Raw genomic sequence first — 21,982 nt, 5'->3', positions numbered from 1 at the left:
CAGCTCAGAAATGTAAACTCCCCTGTTCACCTAATAACCTTAAAGCAATAGATAGCTTCAATGCCAATAACAACTGCTTCACTGAACAAAATGAAAAGAATTATACAATGATTATATGTATAGTCACTGCAGATAACAGCTCATGTTGATTCCTTCAAATATTTAAGACAAACGTCTCATTCCATGAATCAATCAGTAGAGCTTCCTTTAAAGAAAAAGGAAGTTCAAACCACTCAAAGGAGTCCAAAGATCTGTTGAAGCCCAGGCATGAGAAACGAGACCATAACTGCAGACTGGAAGAAAAGGAACATATTGAACATAGTAGGGTCTCCTCAAAATCTTTTTCCACCTAATTTTTGACCAGAACAATAGATTTGTGATTGAGATGAAGTTAAAAAAAAAAAAAAAAAGTAAAGACAAAATAAAATAATGTATGCTATTTGAATATATACAAACTAAATGATTTAGTTGTGGAGAATAAACCTGCAGAAAATAGAGAACAATATAAACTCAGTTGTTTCCATAAAAATGATTAGCTCTGCAAGTGTAACAATATGCAAATATAAAAAGAATCAGAGTTCACAGTAAAAAGATTTAAAAAATTGTTGCAGTGGTTCACTAGCCAAAAAAGTCATGTGAAGAGTTTTTAGTTGCAGGTTACAATTTTAATGAGAAGTTTAGGCTGAAATATTGGAATTTAATTTATCTGACAATTTTTTTTACCTGAACCATGGATTCTGCCAGCTGTGTTTCATCTACTTCTAATATCATTGTTTTGATCTCCTCATAAGGCATTCGGAAAGAGCCAAGGAAAATTGCTAAAACAAAGATTGAACACATAATGAAGAAAGGAAGATAACATCAATCTTTTTTCTATTTATAAAGCACAAATCAAACAAGCTACAGGTGAACAACCACTACACAAGGTAATACAGATTATATAAAACAATTTTAAATACATTTTTAATTACTTCTCTCCTCCAGTTCCACTATTCTCCATCCATTTGTTATAGACAAAGATCCACTATCACAGAAGACCACCATAAGTAGCAAATGATCTACTAAGGATAATCACTGCTGTTATATGATTTTGTGCTGAGATGAAAGTTATTACACTTTTTTTCCGTCGATGGCCTTGGTTAGTGCTTTCTCACAAAAAATGAGAAAGCACTTGAGAAAATATCCCTACCAAACCACATAAATATTTTCAAAAAGCTCTTTTAAGAACTGCTTATTATAAGTTCATCATAATCCAGTAATTTCCTATTTTACTTCTGCCCGCATTTAGTAACCTATTTCTTATAGCACACCTCTCCTCAAAAACTTCAACATCTTTATTAGTATATTATTGCATAATACTGTCTGTTGAGTTTGTTATTATTATTATTTTTTATTTAAAGCATATGAGAAGGCCAGACCCCTCATGTATATTATTGTCTTAAAATAAAAACAAAAAATAACAAAAAACACCTTTTTGGAGTATTACCCTAAGAAACAGGTTGAAAATAAAGATAAATAATTGGATATATAGCTCTAGGCTATTACTCAGATATGTACAGAAGAGAGTAATTTTAGCCTTAAATGAGTGACGTAGTTTAATTGCTTTTTGGGTTTTAAATTGTATAAACTTACTTGTTTGAGCTTTATGCCAATTTCTGTGCACATACGCATATTCTAATACATGCTTTAAATAAACTGTGGTTACAAGGCAGTCAGACAAGAAAAAAAAAGTTGTATGGAACACTAAGGGTACACTAACTTGTCATCAAAGCAAATTCAACTTACACAGATTCTGTGCGATCTTTGGGTCCAAAACTTTCAATTCTTTGATTCGTTTCTTAATGGATTTCTTTTCTTCAAAATCTTCCTCTTCTTTTTTTACTAGCAAAGTAAACACAAGTACACTCACTGTTAACTCTAAACAGAGAAAACATTTGCGAACACAGAAAACACATTTCCTATCAATTTTAGGCAATTCACAAAGATTAAATTATGAAAGTACAAACAAAATACAGTGGTTGCACACATATTCCTTATGTTTGCCTCAAAATATTTGCTCTTCAGTTAAGTTTTCCAGCAGGTTAGCCTTACAGAACAAGTGTTTTGTTTTTTTTTTTTTGAATACACACACACACACGTATATGTGTATATACCTACACCAGCTTAATAGAGGGCAATGTTAATTGCAGGATTCACCTCAGGACATAAAATTCATATATCTAATATACCATGAAATATGCTTCAGACAACCTGGTCAGGTTAATACTTCAAATTTGACTGTAACAATAACAAAAGCTAAGGAAGAAAGGTCAATAGCTCTCAGCATTGAGCAATAAAGATACAACCTAAAATGTATGTATTTCTGTGACAGTTTTTCTCTAAATTCACATTCACTAAAACTATTAAAGACCACTGGCTCATTTGGGGGGTGGGGGGAGGGGGAAAGAATTTAGAATCTAAGTGAGTATATATTCATTACTTTCTTTCCTTATTTCCTCCAAAAAGATGTATTTTTAAAAATATGATCCAATCACCTTCTTATAAAACAGTACAAAAACAAAGTGACTGTAGAAATGTACGTTAATATTGCTGAATGTAAAGTCATAGAAATTTTGGCTTACTCTTCCTTTTCAGGAAATAGTTCATACAAATATAATTTCCTAAATTTCCCAAATACAAGCTGAATTTATTTCTCATTATTTACACATTATCATAAGAACTTCACCTGAAATTACAGCATATGCTTGATAACGTATTAGTAGAAAAAGAACCATTCTAGCTATTATGCAAAAAAATAAATACATAGAAAAATAAATAAAATCATCAAAACCTAAAGGCATAAAACTTCTTTAAATCTGACCCAGTCTTCTTTTTTAACTCAGTACAAATCTTTACTACCATATATTTTATTCCCCCAGTCCTCTTTCCAATCATTCAACTAATTCTATCTACTGTTTCACACCTGTAGGTTCCAAGCTTTTACAGATGATGTTCCAAATTAATACTGTTCTTCATGTTTCAAATATTTGAAAGTAGAAAATATGTTGTAATAAAAGTATAAGTTATTCACTTCAAAAGGAGATGGATATAGATGAGAAATCTAGTCTAGCATACACAGAAACCTAACTGTTATCCTTTTGGGAATAGTCATGTCATAAACTTGCCCTACCAATTAGAGAATACTTGACTCACAAATGGATAACTCAGTCTCTCCAACCTGGGAAGACATACACCCAGTCTAGCATTACCCTTCCAAGCACTGAACCTTGTTTTTCACATATGTATTGAAACTATTCCATGCTTTAGTCAGAGGCATGGTTAGGTTTAAAATTTCCAGCTCATTGCTGATTGTTGATAAAATTAGACACAACATCGATTACCAGAAATCCTGCTGGTAATTGGAATGACTTCTTTAAACTGTAAGAGAAATCTTTAAGCATATCATTCTTAAGAAATGTTTTTCTTCTAAACAATAAATCCTTCCCTTGACAGGGAGAGATATTAAATGACCTCTTGATGTCTTTGAGCCTTTCTATGATACTACAGAAAAGGCAAGAAATTAAAGACTTCACACAGGGACTGATGGAACTGTATACTTGTCCCTTTTGAGTTAGTGGAGATACAAATTTGAATCATTTCACAGATCTTTTTCAACGCTCTGTAGCTGTAGACAGCATGAAGCTCCTTCTGAATATCTGCCACAGCACAGAAGAGAATCCATTACTCTAAAAGACGTAATCTCTGAGCCAAGGCATAAAACAGTCCTTGGAAGAAGGACTGATACCCAGGAGTGATATCCATGCAACTGAGTTAAAATCACAATCCTCCTTGTTTTTTTTTGTTGTTGTTGTTTTCTCTTTTTTTTCCCCAACTTGTTAGCCTTGAATGTCTTTTAGCACAGATTTAACAGAAAGGTTAGCATTCTCCTGTTCTAAGGAAACCTAAACAGTTTGGTTAGTACACATGTAAAAGCAAAAGAAGTAGGTTTGAATCACTAAGCTGAGACCTCCACATCCATGTTCAAAAGGAGTAGGGTGATATTTGAGCTATAAAGAGGATAAACACGAAGCTACCACTTCACTTTTTTCTGGTTACGCTTTAAGAGCAGCCCAACTGAACCCAGAAGAAGGCTTCAAAGGCTACAGATCTCAAGAGCATACAACTGTTTTCTCCTGCAGTTATACATCATAAAGGACCTCTCAAATTTCTTATCGACTACATGCTGAAAACCATAATTCTTAAAAGTATTATTTTGAGTTGCCTGTCAGGCAGGTATCAATGTTAAGACTTTAGATTCCACTGCAAGATCTGGACAGCTCTCTAGCTCAGGAACATCCACGCCATCTTTATGTTTTACTGACTTAAATCGTGATGAAAATACACTAATGCTTTATGCCTAATTCAGAACATGACAGACCATTTTATAGGGAAAAAAATGATTTGCTTAATAGTCACACTAAAAAAGTGAATTTATCTGAATTTAAACTTGACTTCAGCGATAGCCTTCAACTAGATACTAATCGTGACTGAAATAGAAAGATTGCAAATATATTCATCTTTTCCAGCAGTAGAAAGCAATGTCTATGCATTGCAAAGTGTCATAACATAGATTAATACACACACACACACGAAAATTCAGCAATTAAACACACATTATTTTAACTCTCAATTTTCAAATCAAGAAATAACGCTGCAAATCATTGTTTGCTATGCACAAAATTACAACAATAGCTAAAGCATCACAACTTTAAGGAAAAATAGATAAGCATAGAAAATTTTGCTCTAGGAACCCATGTAAGAATTGTATGCACAGTTATACAATTATATAACAAACTAAACCACTGCAAACTTACGTGATACTTCGTCAGGAGAACTCAGGTCACATCCTTATGTAGTTGGCAGCAGAAAAAAGCAAAGGATACATATTACTTGTCTTCCCTACAGGAAATGCTGCACTGTCCAATGAAAATTCTGATACCTGCTACTGCCTCAAGACATGTTTATCTTACCTGTGTATTAGCTTGCAAGGAAGCCTTAAAAAGATGCAAAAAACTATTATCTATTTCTAATGAGGAGTGGAGGAGGAAGCCCACTGAGGGAAAAAAAATATTTAAAATTAAATAGAAAGTACTGAACACGTGAACTGAATTTCTAGATTAGCAGAAAGTCAAAAGAAAGAAGAATATAAGTAATAAGATTTTTACTTCAGGAGGGCAGTGGAGCAGAAAAGAAAGTTTACAGGAGGTAGAAAATGCTAAACATCTGCTTACATAGTAAAAAAGAAAGCAGCCCAGTGAGAGTGGGTAGCTGCTGCCAAAAGGAGGTGACTATTTTCTGAGTGGGGTAGAGGTTAGACACTATTGCACTGAAAGAGAAGAATCAAGTCAAGGGATCTCAAAACACAGATCCAGCTCTCATGGCTGCAGAAGCTGGACCATCATACTTTAACTATTAACTTTTTTAAAAGTAGATGTCTTATCTGTGGCACTTGGATCACTTCAGGTATTAGGTAAATAAAAAGGAATGTTACGTAGCAATAACTGGATGTCTTTAGACGGATGATCTGTCTACATGCTACACCTACACTGGGAGCATACACAGGGCTCAAGCTGGATAATTTTTCAGTCAGCAGCACCTGACACAGTGCTCCAACCTCTCTGCCTTTCCGGCTGGGATACAAAATGGTATAAACATGCAGAGTTCATCTCACACCTTCACAGCTCATCTTAACCCAATCAATCCTTTCTTATTAATGTGACTCCAAATCGGAGACAGATTTTTGTGATTATGAATGTGCAGATGGACAAATATCTCAAAGAAGTTTTATATAGTAGAAAGATTGCTTTTACTGTCTCCTTCAAATGTGTATCCATACACACTTTCAGCTGTGGCCAACTGTCTCCATCTGTGGCAGCGCTCTGACTGAAATCAGAGTCCTGAAGGAAACTGTGTCAGAAGCACTACGTTCCAAGAGTAACATCCCAGATGGATGCCTACAGTGTTTCAGGAAAAAGTGGATGGCATCCTAGGTGGCTATTCTGCAGATCTGGAAATCGACACAGTCCTGGTAGGTGCCACTGAAATAATCTGTACGTTCATGAATTGCCATCAACATTTCCATTCCAGCATTGTCACAGGTCTTGATATGGTCCACAGTCTTTGTGTGCGAACTATGCCCATATTTTTACTGATCATTCTACTGAATAAAAAGAAAATACTCTTGAACAGCAGACTTAGAAAGAAAGTCTCAGCTCTGAACATATATGCTAAATGAATAAATAAAAGATGTTGAGTTTCTGGTTCAGCACATACACTACACAAGTCTACAGCACACAAGAAATGGAAGAAGAATCTGGAAAGAAAATTCAGGAGTTCCCTAGTAATCTCATACTTTGGGAGCCAACTAGTTTTCCAAGCAAATCTCTTCTGAATTCTCCTTAATGCTCATTTTACAAGAACTTTGCAAAGCCTTTTTGCAACCTTCTTCCAACTAAAATAAACAGTAAAAATACTGTTGAACCCCACAGCTATTGCACTGTATCCTGTAGAGAACAGACTCAATTTAAAGGTGGTGGGTTTAGACAGGGTCAAGCCACTTAAGACAGAATAAAATATATTGTACCATGAAAGGCAATAAAAAAAACACAGAAAAGAAAAAGTAATCAAGGAAAGTAATTTCTTATTATAAAATTTCAACTAAAGCTTGGAAACATCCACTGTAAACAAGCTCCAGCTGAAAAGAACCGAGACTGTGTAATACAAATTTGAACACTGCAAAAATACGAGCGTAAGTCTACAAAGATTTTCTACATGGCAGTTTGGGTGAACATAAAAGTGGTCAGAAGTCTTGTAAAAGGTAAAATTAGAATTATATCCTAAAGAAGTAAATAACTAAAGAATTTGGGGAATTTGAGAGTGCAATTTGAATGGGAACTTCACCAAGGGAGGAAAATATAAAGCAAGTATACATATATATCCTAATTTATATTTATATGCTCCAATTTTGCTGCTACTGTGACTGTAACGCAAAAGATAAGCCTTGCAGAAGAATTGCATTCCTATATTTGTGTTTAGGTGAACATTGCAAACAATCTGTCAGCTAGATGATACAAAATGAGAAGCCCCTTGAGAAACCTAAGAGGACTATGTATGTTTCTGATCGGTTTGTGTTTTGTTTTGTTTTGTTTTTAAAAACTTACCCTCTGTTTGTTTACTCTCACCTTATCCGGGCTTATATACTTTCAAGGTCATCACTGAACACCTTGGCATTTCATCTTTACAAATAAAACAAGGATCCTTGGAACAGCACAGAAGCAAGAACGCCTGAGCACAGGGAGCTGGGAAACAGTCTTCTTTCCAAACAGACTAGCCAGTTTTACGGTTGTATCAACACAAACAATTTTAGCTTCAGGGACTGTTTATCACTCCTAACAGTCTGTCCTCCAAGAAGGACCAGATTAGATTAGGTTTCAAAAACTATCAAAAAGTTTTCACGCTCACTCTTATTTTATATCTCTCTCTCTACATACAGAACTTGAAAAGTAGTGTGAAGCTGATAATTAGAGTAGAAATATGCATAATGTTTCACAGTTTTAGCTGTCAGCTTTGAAACTGAGCAAGTTACTATTACTTTACATTAAGTTTGACTGCAGCTTCTTAGAAAATATGGGCACTTGTCATTCTTCATGTTCACTACGATAAACGCGGAAGATATAACAGCGCTGATGAATTTGGGGCTTCTAAGGCCTCTGTCCTTTTTGAGGATTTCTGTCGAGCAGTAACTCATAGCTTTGCAACACTAATTGCTAGAATAGGGATATTTCTTAAATTTTAATGTTTGTTTTTGAGCAATTTGTATGAGATTGTTCCCCCTTACCTCCCTCAGATGCATGCTCAGTCATGTACACATGCCCCATCGTTCATATAACTTGATAGTGCTGCTGTTGATTTGACTTAGCTCATCACATTTTCTATACGTATAACTCAATCAAAATAATTGCTCAGAGTTACATAAGAAGAGACACCACATACAACACCAAGGTACAAATAACCTGTCATTTTATCACTGACAGTGGCTATGGCAAGGTAATTTTCTCTGGTAAGTAACTCACGCTTCTATACTGAACTATTAAGTGTATTCAATGACTTTCCTTAGAGATACTTTTATGCATAATAGTTTTCCTCCTGCCGCCATAAAAAATAAATAAAATACCATTTGAAACATCACTACGGATGGTTTTAGCATCTAGCACCTTGTTAAAGCAGTCTGTAAATGAATTTTCTGAACATGCACTCACATTAAGTACATAAAACTAAGCACTGCTGATCACGCAACAAAAAAAAAATACTACACTGGCAAAAGTAATTAACAAAATGCCTCATGTTTGTGCTCTTTTTCAACAACGAACACTGGAATTTGCAATTAAAAAGAAAGTACTGCTTTTAGAAAATAACTTCTCTGCAAGTCTCCAACTATTTGCATTTTAGAGTTTTCCCAGCTCCAGAGTAAAATCTTTTTATTTAATAATCCTTGACAGATTGTTCTTCCATGCATTCGTATAACTGCTTTTTCAACCTAGTAAACGTTAGACATTGATAAAGTCCTGAAGCGCAGAGTTCCTTATCTTAATTACGCACTGCGTAAAGAAATATCTCTTTTTATTTGTTTTGATCATCTTGGCAAGTTTTGCTGTACCTCTGGTATATCCTTTACTAGAGAAGGAACAAAATCACACAAAGTGTGCAAGATGTGAGCGCAACATGGACAGTGACATCATGATTTTTTTATTTTGTTTTCTATTCCTAACACTTGCCAAAATCCTATTTATATTTAACCATTACTGAGACAGAGAAAACTTTACTGGTAGGTCATTTATTTGTTCACTAATTCCACAATTTATTAATAATTTTCTACAATTAGTCCAGCACAGATATCAAATTCCTATTCTGTAGATCTTAAAACATCCCCAGAAACTTTTTTTTAGAATTGTTGTCACATTTGAAACCCTGCTTCCTTCCATCCAATGCCAGCATAGGTTCAAATGATAGCTTATACATGACTGTTAATAGTTCAGTTATTTCATCCATTAGTTCCCTTAGAATTCTTGGGTGAAAACCTGCTGCTCCAAGCAATTTGTGACTGTCCATTTTACTGACCTATCCTAAAGCTTCCTCAACAGACTATGCAACTTGAGATAGACCTTCCAGTGCACTGCTTCCCCCAATATCCTCCACCCCAAAGACTAGTTTACATGTGATCTCGTTATTACATCCACTGAAATGATTTTAAACTTCAGATACTGGAAGGAGAACAGAGGGGAGATATTTAAACTTTCTTTTTTTCTTTGCAAGACAGATAAGATGCGTAAGTCATACTTTTCTATTGTCTTTTTATTAAATTTTTCTCCATGCTCAAAACCACTACTAAAATTTTAACACTCCAGCCCCAATTCAGTAAAGCAGTTAGAATTAGAACAGCATTTAAAACACACTGAAGCCTCTGCAATTTAAATGCAGGCCTACTGTTAAGCAAGTCTGCATGAAAATGAGGACACTTCAAGGTGTTGCTTCTGCTGCTTATACATTTTAAATAGTATGTATTAAGTATCATTAATGCACTGCAGTATTTCCCTAACTATGCTCTGTTCTTGACAGTTTGCAAGTAAATCTATTAGTTAAAAAATATTTTTTAAATCATCGAATGAATAATTCATTACTTCGCTTGATATCAAAACTGTCTCAACTTCACTAAACAGCTTTCGGAAGTTGCACAATGACTTGCACCTTGAACATTGTTCTAGAAACAAGATACTTTCAACCTGTAAAAATGCACAGTAAGAAGATCTATTACCATTTATCTTTGTTTTATTTAAAATACTAGGAAAAGGAATACTTTTCCCATTCATGCCTTTATTCATTACTTCATCAAAAATGTTTCATGAGAAACGATACTTTCATTTTAATATGTATGTTTCGAGACCTTAAGTTTCAAAAACAGAATCTGGACTAAACATAAACCAACGTAAATTTTTTCCTCTTTGGTTTCTCATAAATAACCACCTTAGGTCTAGTGTCTCCCTAATATATAGGCTTTTAATTGAAAAGTATACACTTGTACAATATTGATTTAGTGACTATAGTTCCTCTTAAGTCGGCCTTTTTTTAGGAACTACGCTTAACAAAATAACTTTCAGATTCTTATAGCCTGAAACATAAGCTTAAGCATTTCCAATTCCAACAATGAAAAATGTAAAAAATAACATAAATGTATAAAGAATAAAAAATAAAAAAATTACAAATTAAAAAAAATTAAAACAAAAACAAAAAATCTTCCAGACACTTCCTAAGGTCATAAAACAAATTAATTTACAAAAGATTTATAATGCAAAATATCTAGTTCCTCCTCCTCCTAGATTCTGCAAAATCTGTCTCTTCTATTTAAGTGACTCTTATTAGAACAATAACGTCTTGAAATAGCATCTTTCCTTTACTACCCTCAAAGTCAATGTTAAGTTTTCCACCATACAAATTTTAAACAATTGAAGCATTCAAGTATCTAAAGTTTACAATTTTAGAAGTTTTCAGCAGTGGACCAGCAGAAGCACTGCAAAGGAGAGCAAAAAATTATATCATTAATAAGAAAATCTTCGTAAAATCTATGTATGTTTGTATGTATGTATGTAAAATGTAAAGTATGACAACTAAAGAGTTAGTACAATTGTCATAAACTTTATATGCAAAGTTTTTCTTTTTCTAAGTTTGCAGTTCTTCAAAATCCATATTGGAAATTATTCTAGTCTCCAAAACCATCATGAAAAATCTTAATAATTCAGTTAATTGATTTAATTAGCAACAAAAGTTATGATTGCATTTCACATACATATGGTGAAGTACAAAGGAGTAAAGTTAGACCATTTTTCCAAATAAAAAACAGACTGACTTCCCAAATAAACAACAGGAGCATGCAATGATCATTGATTCTGTTACTCTCAAATCACCTAGTGCCATTCAAAGCTTTAGATAACGGTTTTATGAGGTGTTTTGTATCATTGCAAACACCACATGCTTACTAGTTAAGACACAAATACGTGCAATTTTTAAAAACAGAAATATGTGTTGAGCCTTATTCCTCTAAGAGTGTTTGTCACTGTTTAATATATTAATCTCCTTTTTGTCTTTGTTTTATGCAGTATATGCAGAACATAAATGAATCCACTGTTTTATACTGGTGCCAGTCCTTAAATTAGTCATATGTTATACCAACCTAAAAGATGAAAGAAATTCAGGGGATTACAGTTCAAGGGTAAGTTCCAGCCAGGTGCTGAAGTAGTTCACTATACATTTACCATTTGAACACTTCTTCAAAAATACGGTGTATATTTGCAGTGTACTGCAAATATGTGCAGTGCAGTGTACTGCGTGACAGAGCTGAAAGACACCATTTTGAAATTTTTCAGTTTGCTAGTAAAGGGCATATTTTACAGGATAGAAGTGAAGTTCTCCTGAGTTCCTTAAAATTTTTGAAACGTTTATACATCTTATTAACACCAGAAGAACATGTTCTTCAGCATACATCATCTAAAAATCCTTTGGTTAAAATAAACAAACATAGCTTTTACACTGAGAAAGACAGATATTTTTTTCCTGTCTAAGCCATGTTAAACAGATCTCATTAAAAACATCATCTGATGGTCTTCACCCAAATCTCTTTGTTCCAAATTATTCTTGACTCATACAAACTGTCCCATCCATCTAGTTAAAAAATAAGCGTTTAAGCCAAACGCGTAAAGGCCTACACGTCAGAAAATCAGTTGTCTTCAAAAAACTTCAACTCACTCAAAAAAAAGTAAGCAGTTTTTTGCCTACGTTGCAAGTTCAATCAGCTTGTGAAATAATCTAGAACACTGAAGTGAGCGCAAGAATGGGGCAGAACATGGATCTGGGAGTAGGGAAGAGGACACGAGTGAGGCCTCTCCCCTTCAGCATCCATGAACGTCAGATGTCTGCTCCGCTGCTCACAGAACTACAGCCATAATCACCCGATCCCAGTTTAGCAGAAGTTGATACTGCATCTGAAACATGCTGTCCTACCCTTTTTCCTGAAGCTTTATTCTGACTGGCAAACTTTAATCTATACTAGGAAGAGCAGAAGCTAGTTTTCAGTTGCACCACTTCCCTGCCCTGTTAATGAATGCCACATAAACGCTTGTGTCAAATACGAAAGAGAACGGGATCCTCCCTCTCTACCAGCATCAGTTCTGCCAAATTCAACTTTAATTGAAATATGGCATAAAATAAATCCATTAAATTGGTTAATACATTAAATTATAAATAAATTACATTTTCCATTAAAATATTTCCTTTTTCTGAAAGAATATTTCTGTCAGAATGTTTTATTATAATACCTTTGCAAGACATAAACATTTTTCATAAATAAGTTCATCTTTGTTAGCCTAAGATTTAAAGTTAACAAGTACCATCTATTTCTACAGCAAAGTTGAAGACACTTCTGATAGAAAAATGGTTCCATTAAAATCTCATCTCCTTCCTTTAAACTATATTTTTAATTTGACTTCAAGATATGTTGCACAGTCTTATGAGCACTCAGCTCTCAAAATCATTTAAACTGTTTTACTACATATCCTTATAGATGAATGATACCTCAAGACACTCGCAGAAAGACAATTTATACTAGTTATTATGTAAAAGTTATTTCATCACAAAACAGGTTTTATGCTATGTAGTAAAAAGTTTTGTTAGTATTTTCTTTAAAGCCAGGTGTTTAAAGAGTACAGTGTATTCTGATGTTATTTTTAATTCTTTTATTAACCACTGATCTCATCTCGAAAGAAAAAAAAAAAGATCTTTTCAGCAGGAAAACACTGGATCAGGCTTTCAATCTGATTCATTAAGTGACAGCGCAAAAGAAAGATGGAGCGGCACAACAGAAGGGGAAGTGCAAGGGTAGGAACAAATGATCTGACAGAAGAGGGATAAAAAACTTACTACACTGGCACTGCCACCTCAAACACATCAGTGCCCTACGTAACAAAAAAGGAGGCAGTCCTAACCTGATAGAGGACTGATCATTAATCTGTAGGAACCAACACACAGGACATAGGACACAGTACATACTGAGGGCTGAGGGAGATTGCAATCATGCCGTGATTTCTAGGGAGGATCTGGCATATTCTGAAAGAAATTGAATGAGGTAGCTGCTCTCATCAGTGGACTGCCAAGTGGTACAGGCAGTCTAAAGTCAAGCACATCAGAGACACAGCATTTCATCACACTAGTCCCTGAACTAGCTCAAACACCTGCAGGTCTGGATGGAGTGTCTCTACTAAACTAAGATATCAGACATTTGTACATAACCAGGTACTGCAGTATGTCCAAGGTGATGGTGTTACGCTGAATGCCAGTTTGGAAGTAGCAATGGACTTGCAGGTCAAAACCTTAGATTTGAGTCTTCAGAGCAAGAGTACTTGCTCATCGTGTCAGCTACAGAAAATTGGAAAACCTGAGAGGTAAATGGTCAAGCCAATAGCCAAGAAATAGCTGCATCACTGGAGATTTTGCATTCTGCAATTTGTAGCTCCACACACTACTACTACTGCATTTGTTGTTCATACAAACTCATACTATGTGGTGTATGGGGGACAGAAAATAAAGGAAAGCAAGTTTATCTGTTTGTTGTGAATCTTTGCAACAGTAACACGGACTTGTAGTACTATCTAATAAACATAAAACAGGAACTGCCATAATCCAAAGAGCAAGTCATTGCTATTTGAAAGCATAACATATAAGCTTTTCACTTTTTTACTAACCTTTATCTTAGAGAGGTCTTTTTCTCAGAGATACATAAGTGTTCCAGACTCTGTTTGATCTGGTAGATCGGAATCATTCTCCAGTTTAAACCAAGAAGAATAAACTAATCATGAATAAAATTAAATAGCTCTTTTCCCTTTCTAATGCCCATCTTCTAAAAGAAAAAGAAAACATCTTAGCACTACGTGATCTCTGCTTTTTTTCTTAATTAAAGAAATCAAATCCATTTAGACTCTCAGCTGATGATACTAGCAGCCTGTATGCATAGGTAAATTAATATGTTTTGAGTCTGGGACACTGAAACTGAAATCCAGAATTTGTTCTACTCTTTTCCTTTAACAAAAAGGTTTACTAGGCGCTCTTTCTGCTCCAAACTCCCTTCTCCTTCCCCCTCACTCTCGCTCCTCCCAACATCATACAGAGACCCTGTCGAGTAAGTAATAGGCTGTTAAATAGGCAAAGACAGTAGCATTTAGCAACAGGAACAAGGAACTGAATACACTGAAATTGTTTTGCTATGTTCTGAAATTTCTGTTTAAATACACACAACCCAAGTTACAACTTAAATTTTGTACAAAAAAAATGCTATGGTACTTAGGTCATGGACTATGTATGCACTATTGAAGAATTTGAGACAGCTTGAGATACCCTTCAATCACGCAAGTCCATCAGTTGTAAAAGACCTTCTTGTAAGTTACAGCAAAACTTGCCAATCATACTTAAGTATTTGGCTTCTTCCCCAAATTTAATTCAATCCTGTTTCTATTACTCATCCAGCTTCTTGCCTGCGATATCCTGACCTCCTTCCACTCGACAATGCCTCCAAAGTCTGTTACCACATCAAAGCTCATCCCTCTCCTAATGTACGCAGTAACATCATTTAGAGACTATTTAATTCAGAATTAGTCTCAAAAGATATCCTTCAGAAACTCTAATAGCTTCATTATAGCCAAATACATCTTTTTTTCAGTATTCCACAGCTCCTCTTGAACTTACCTGTTTTACAAATCTGCTTCCACTCCCACTCATCATTAATATTTTTTTCCATGTGGCACAGTATTAAACATCCTAATGCAGTCCACACAGAGTAAATCTACCACATTTATTTTATTTAGAAGAGTGATTATCTTCTCAAAAGAAGTCAAATTTTATCAACTCAGTATAGCATAATTTACTTTTCGTATGTTGAATTCGATCTCTTTTTTCCATCTCCTTCTATATATTTGTTTTTATTTTTGTAGAAAATCTGTTCAGTAGTTTTGCATATTGATATTGGACTAACAAATCTACAGTACAAAATCCCCTGTAATTTTAAATTCACTTACAGAAGAGATACTACAGCTTTTTTCCAAATAAAAATAAACGCCAAAAAAAACTCAGTGTTCCCTTGCTGCAACTCCATTAAAAATTATGTACATCATTACTAATAATTAAAATAAAAAGGATTTTTAAAAAACAATATACAATTTTTAAAAAGAACCTTAATGGACTACCGTATAAGACAAAGCCATGGTCTTTACGGGCACAAGCAACTCAAATATTAGGCTGAAACAAAATACGGCTTTAGTCAACATATTTCATTGCTAAATCAAAAGCTGTCAATCAGCATATTTGTTTGTGTGGTCTCATTAAAGCACGTTCCCTCGATCTCGACAGTTATAGTAGGGAACGCAGAGAGCATAACTGTATCTGCTTAACCTTCACCAACCAGTATTCATGCGCCCTCATTAATTTTTTTCATCTCACTTTCAAGCATGACATAGCTCATACCAGAACAATAACTTGCTGATAATTGTTCAAGACAACAGTTGGACAGGCACAGTGCAGAGGTGAACTTTCTTATAGATTACAGGGTGCCTCAGTGAATTACAATTAGTTTAAAAAGTCATCTGTCCTGTTCAACAGTTTTGAAAAGAAGACATTTCATTAGCAACTACAAAAATTGTAACATATTTTAGGTTTTAATGATCCAATTGTATTGTACTTTAAGATAAATATTTCTCCAGATCATATGACAAACGTTAAAGGATTTGAGCTCACAGCTCAGTACAAGATCTAACGTTTATGAAATCATGTCATTTGACATAAACTGAAGCAGCTTAGCTTGCCACTCAGTATCATCTAACTTAGCGACTACTACAAGTGCAAGGTATACATCTTCCAGATTACAAACGGTCTTTATAAAACTCTCTGGTGGTATTGTTATTGTACTCCTTTGAAAGAAATTCAATTTCATGCTTAAAAGGGACATCCAATATGGGAATTCAGATCATCAAGTATGCAATACAAAAAATAAACTTCAAAGGGAAAAAAAAAATATATATATATATATACATATATATATATAGTTGTCTAGCCGCATGTGTAACAAGCAGAAGGAACATATTGTCTTTCACTAATGGGATAAGAAAATAGCTATCCCTGAAATCAATCCTCCCATCTCCCCCAAAACTCCAAATACAATTTGTTGCAGCTGAAAAAAAATATTTTTGGAAAATTCAACATGTCTCCCTTTTTGTGACAAAACACCTACCTATATGGTAGGATTATGGTTCCTATTATAGCATACTGATAGTAAAAGACAGCTAGGCACCAGATTATTAAAAATAAGTTAAAATACAAAACCTTTCAGATGTCTATTAACAAACTTCTATATTGTATATGTTTATCATATTCCTTGCCTCTTCTGCAAAAATCACTTTAGTGCTGCACTACTGCTTGCTTTTTATGTCCAAAAGAGTCAATCCTATGAAAGTCAGAGGACAGCTCCCCCTGTTTATCTTTAGTTTTCTGAGGAGAGAGAAAGTGTGCGACAGAGCAAGTGTGTATTGGCAGGTGGGGGTGGGGGAAAATATAGAAGATACCTCTCCTTCACCAAACATAACCACAGCTTCTAAAAGTACTGTCTTTCTTCACGCATCTCCTACAACTGTTATTTTTCTAAATTATAATAATAAATAAATAAATAAATTTTTCAGTCTTGCTAAGTGGTTCTGAAATATGTTGCACAGCAGCAGCAGAAAAATCTCCATATCTAGAAAAGCAATATTTCTTTCAAACAGCATTCATAATTAGAAGGCTGCCTTAATGACCAAAAAAAAAGAAAAAAAAAAAGTGGGTTTTCTTATTGCTAGGTGGCAGACTTCTGCAGAAACTAATACATGGGTGCAAAAAAAGAAAAGCTCATTGATGAAAGAAGGGCTATAAGAAAGGATGGCTTCAGATGCAGAACAAATTTGCAGCAGAGGGTCCATTAGAAAACTATGCTCTGCCCAATTTTTTTTTACCTTGGAATAAGTTAATACATGCGGCTGCAGCGATGGCAAACGGCATACATTTGTAGAGAATATATTTGTCTCAAAAAAAAATTTATTTATTTAAAGAAGATGAACATCATAATTCCCTGCCTTCATAGAAACGGTTATATATAATGACAGCATGAGACACAACAACATGCCTAGTTCAGATTGTTGCACAAGGTACATTTAAAAACAAAAACAAAAGAGTGAGAGCTCAAGACCTCATCTTCCCTTCTGCATCAAACAACCTTTAATAAACATCCTTCAGGAGGCAGCAAGGATTTCAGGTATAGTTTAAAAAAAAAAAAAAAAAAGAAGAAAAAAAAAAAGTTGATTATCAATGAATTGTTTTCTGTAGCATCCATCTCTCAAAGGTGGTACCAAGGAAGGAACTACATCAATATTGTGATGCCAGTTATTACTTTGAGAAAGGGAAGTTATTTTTCAGTTATTGTAATTCTTTGAGATGTGTTATTCTGACATACATCCACAGTTATAGCTTCTAGCATGAGAGCACAAATATACCATATGTATGTTCACCCCTCCCATTTCTACATGCATATAATAATGGTGGTATTTCTCTTATTTTCACCTTTGCCTTTTATAAACTTATTATCCTCATATTGGGTATTATTAGTCAATAGTTGCATGTGTTGTGTCTCATTTTAACCTCACTTGAGTTAAAGACAACTTCAAGATAAACAGCCAGATGCATTCAAATGCTTTTAGCTACTGACTAGCATACAGGTCTTGAGCATGTTCTGCAGAGCATACAAAGGATAATAGATTGTGTCCCCATAAAGGCTGCACAACGTACAAGCTGATATCAGAAAGGGCACACAAGGAAAAAGTGTCCATCAGTGACCAGTGGTAAGTGAGAAGGGTTTCTGGCACAAGGTAACATACTGGGAAACATATTTGAACACTTTCATAATCCCTCAGAGGTTGTCACATTTCCCCCACTTACTCCGGAAAATGAGATTGTGAGCAGGTCAATGTTAACAGTGTTTTACAGAAAAGAGAAGAGAAGGTAGATGCAATCACATGCGATCCCATCTACCCTTTTAATTTGGGGAGTAAATTACAGCAAGAAAGGACACCAGAAAAAAATAAATAAAAGAATCTATGCATCCTGAACGGATGAAATTTACTCTAAGACAGAGAGAAAAGCTTCCACATATGTGAACGCAATCATCACCACAGCATCTATGCAGAGGCTCAACATTACCTAAAATCAAGTGCAAGAAGAATGGGAGAATACCATATACTCGTCTGGAGAATCTTTTTCTGCCTTTGGAAATAAAGACTTCCTTCTATAAGTTATGTAACCATATGAAGAGGTTCTTTGCCAACTGTCCTTCTACCCTGCCCTGCCCTCCCTCTGTTTCCACTAGCAAAGAAGCTCCAGGACAGCAAATGGCCTGAACTCTGTGTATATCCAAATCTATTGGTCTGCCTCCGTTACTCAGGCGGGATGAAGATGTGCACAGTTGAGACCACAAAACTATGAAGTCAGAGTTCTCTTTTTCCATTTCCTTTTTATAACAAGACTTAGAGAATCATGTTCTTTAATGCTAAATTCAGACTAAGAACAGAATAAGAGATAATATATTAAAAGATAATATTCATCATGTCACATTTTATAAATCTGAAGAGATTCCAAGGCAGGGGAGGGGAAAGGGCTTTTAACAGAAATATTAAGCACCAAAACAGGTTTACGGATCCTGGATTGATCAGGATTGGTTTATTGATACAGGATTGACTTGTATATTGATCTTTTCTGTCTGCCTAAGGCATTAAGCCTTCATTTCCCACAGAGAAAAGGAGTTGCTACCTTTCTAACGTGATTTGGCAGTCGGATCCAAAATAACCTTTTGCCCAGCCAACCTGAGTAGAAGTATGGCTGGGTTTATACTGCCCTGTAACTAAAAGGAGGAAGGCTATACAGCAGGTTCCCACATCAAATTAGAGCCTTCAATTCTTTATGACTACTGTGGAAGGGTTCACACTAAGCTAGAAGGAAGTCAGGACTGTACTGTATTTAATAATAAAAAAGGTAAAATCCTACCCCCAAACTTTCTGATTCCTTTTAGCTGCATTTTTTTTTCCATAAAGCTTCAAGCATTTAACCTTGCCACTATACCCATAAGTCAACTAGAAGAAAAAGAGGAACATTCCAAAAGTTCCTCAGCTCCACAAATATTGGAGAATTTTTGTCAATTATTTCCAAAATGAACTATATTCAGTGCCATCTTAAAGCACATATTGAAAAGAAATGTCTTTCTTCTGTATTACCTACTTGCAGAAATAGGACACTGAAACTAGAGATCCACGGGCATATTCTAGCTCTATAGCGTCGGGTTTTTTTTTGATCATCAGTAGCAACAAATCATTCATTTGTAAGTGGCTAGGACATGCACTTTACATCTAGAGTTTGCCTCACTACCCATCCAGTTTTTCAATTTGAACGAGATCTAGAATTTAATTCTGAGACTTCACATGATAATTCTACTAAACTAAACCTATTGCAGCATAAAAATGATCAACAGAGTTCCTTTCTTGCATCATTTTTCTGAACATAGACGCAAGTACAAAAGCTACAAATAATAAAACTGCTGTTCAATGCTTAAGATACTCTTCTTTTTTGTCCAATTTACCTTAAATCAACATATATATGTAGATTGACTATACACAGTCCTCAAAGATACAAAGTATGCTCTTGTCAGTGGATAATCAAAGCCATTACTATAGCACTGTAAACAAAATATCAAACTTGTATAGAAGGACAATTATTTTTAAACTACCGACTGTATTTTATTTGAAGGGTTTGTAGAAAACAATCCTACTTTATGCATTAGTGCAATCTACAAAATATCACACTATAATTTTATTCTGACAGCTATCATGATAAAAATCTTTTATGAGGATAACAGATCCTACAGTTCAGAATAACATTGCTTGGTTAGAAAGCGTAACATGTAACATTTCTGTAATTCTCTATGGGAATATTTAGAACCACAGGTTAACTATAATGTACAATACATTTTTTAAAAGTCACTGTTTCAGAGACTTAAAGAAAAAATAAAGCTATACAACTGTTACTTTCAACACATATTAGATTAATTAAAGCTTTAAGTAAATATTTGAAAAAAAGATCTGAAATCATAATTCTAAAAATAATGGGGGGAGGGGTTAGGTATTTCAGCTTCATAACATCTAAAACCATTGCATACATATTAAGTACATGCCAAAAAGACAGACTTTAAGTTGTACAGAGAGACACAAATTAGTAAGTTATTCAGTATGAAGTTAAGATTTGTCTCTAATAAGACTAATATGAGTAAGGTGTGGAATCTTTTTTAAATATATAAAGGCCAAAATAATATAAGCCATAATATAGGCTGAAAAAAGATCTAAAAAATGCACTAACTTCTGGTTGCTATGGTGAAGACAGAAGGAAGCAGAAAGTCAAAATGGCATGCATAAATACTTTAAAAAACTATTTGGATACAGAACAAAAAGATGTGATGCAATATGCAATGAGACATTAAAACAATTGATTTTGCATAATGTGAAATTAAAGAATAATAAAAATTGGAAGATATAGAAATATATTGAAAATTACTGAGAAACCTACAGTAGTGCAAAGCCACATACATTTAGCTTATCATGACTATTTCTATGAGCATGTGACAGTGCCAGCCATAATTCCAGATCTTCATTAAGTTGTTAGGCAAGTGATCTTACTGACTACAAAAGAATAGTTTACATAAAATTAAAATGTTCATATTACATTAATATTATATAATCTCTAATTATCATTCTCATTTCATTAACCTAGTAAACCTTAAAATCTAATGTGGCAAAATGGTTTACCTTTTTATTTTAGGATTGAACTTAAATGATCTCAACCATCAAATGACCGAGTAGATTTAAACAAATACCGAATGCAGAAAATTTACCATCTCAGACTTTAATGACGACACTATATATTTGTATATATTAGTTTCAGTTCAAACAGCAAAAGATCCAATTCTGATCTATGCATTCTTAAAGGTATATGTAATTTCCTCACAGAAAAAGGCTGAAATTTAAAATAAGTTGAAGTTAGAAGAGTTAGAAAACTGAGATTAGTAACAGAAGTTCGTTATAATATTTCAAATTTAGTAACTATAACTATTGAAATTTATTCTAGCACGAAGAACGTGTTTTATAAACCACAAGCTGAGTATCTCCTTGCCAAAAAGAAAGCTATATTCCACTTTAATTAAATTAGGCTAGTTACTGGGGAAGTAGACCCCACACAACTGGAGAAAGGAAACAGTTTGCAATTGGAACACACCACGTGCATACCTCTTGACTCACAAGCAGCTTACAGATTTAGTTTTGAATATCCAAGAAAGTGGGGAATATTTTTTCTTTCTGAAATTCAGATTATATTTGCATGTATATACAGTTTTCTAAGAAATATCTTTGTGAAGATCTTTCATCTGACATATGAAGCTTAATATATAAGTAACAATCACACTAAGGCAAACTAACAGTTGTGCAAGGGAACATTACACTCTTGACAAGTCTGTCAAAATTGTTTGAGAAAAATAAAGTTGAAAAAAGGCCACAAAATATTTGCTCATCAAAAGCAGCATTAATATATCTTTCAAACTAGCCACAGCCAATAAAGAACAAATTAATTCATTTTTAAATCTAATAAAAAAATCTTAATGAAAGTCAAACCTCCAGAGTACAACAGAGCACTTTTAGAATAAATAAATTATGCTGAAACATATAACTCTATAACTAAATCCAGCGTCAACTGAGGTCACACAAAATCTCCATGCTGCTAGAGTTGCCATATC

At 34.3% G+C, this 21,982-nt stretch overlaps 1 protein-coding gene across 2 annotated transcripts in view; it reads right to left on the bottom strand.

The window, feature by feature from the left end:
* DIAPH3 (diaphanous related formin 3) overlaps positions 1-21,982 on the bottom strand; it is a 252,444-nt gene that overhangs the window by 147,466 nt on the left and 82,996 nt on the right. Inside the window, exons 18-20 of one of the 2 annotated variants that reach the window (XM_068929688.1) lie at positions 4,854-4,886; positions 1,786-1,881; positions 724-818 (exon numbers count right to left, since the gene is read on the bottom strand). In XM_068929688.1, the coding sequence (XP_068785789.1) occupies positions 724-818; positions 1,786-1,881; positions 4,854-4,886 (224 nt within the window). The remainder of the gene's footprint in view (positions 1-723; positions 819-1,785; positions 1,882-4,853; positions 4,887-21,982) is intronic. The other variant, XM_068929689.1, reaches the window with a different exon arrangement.

Source organism: Struthio camelus, chromosome 1, assembly GCF_040807025.1.
Source record: "Struthio camelus isolate bStrCam1 chromosome 1, bStrCam1.hap1, whole genome shotgun sequence".
NCBI classification, from domain to species: domain Eukaryota; kingdom Metazoa; phylum Chordata; class Aves; order Struthioniformes; family Struthionidae; genus Struthio; species Struthio camelus.
Note: the sequence above shows the minus strand (reverse complement) of the source record. Positions and strands in the feature narration are given on the sequence as shown.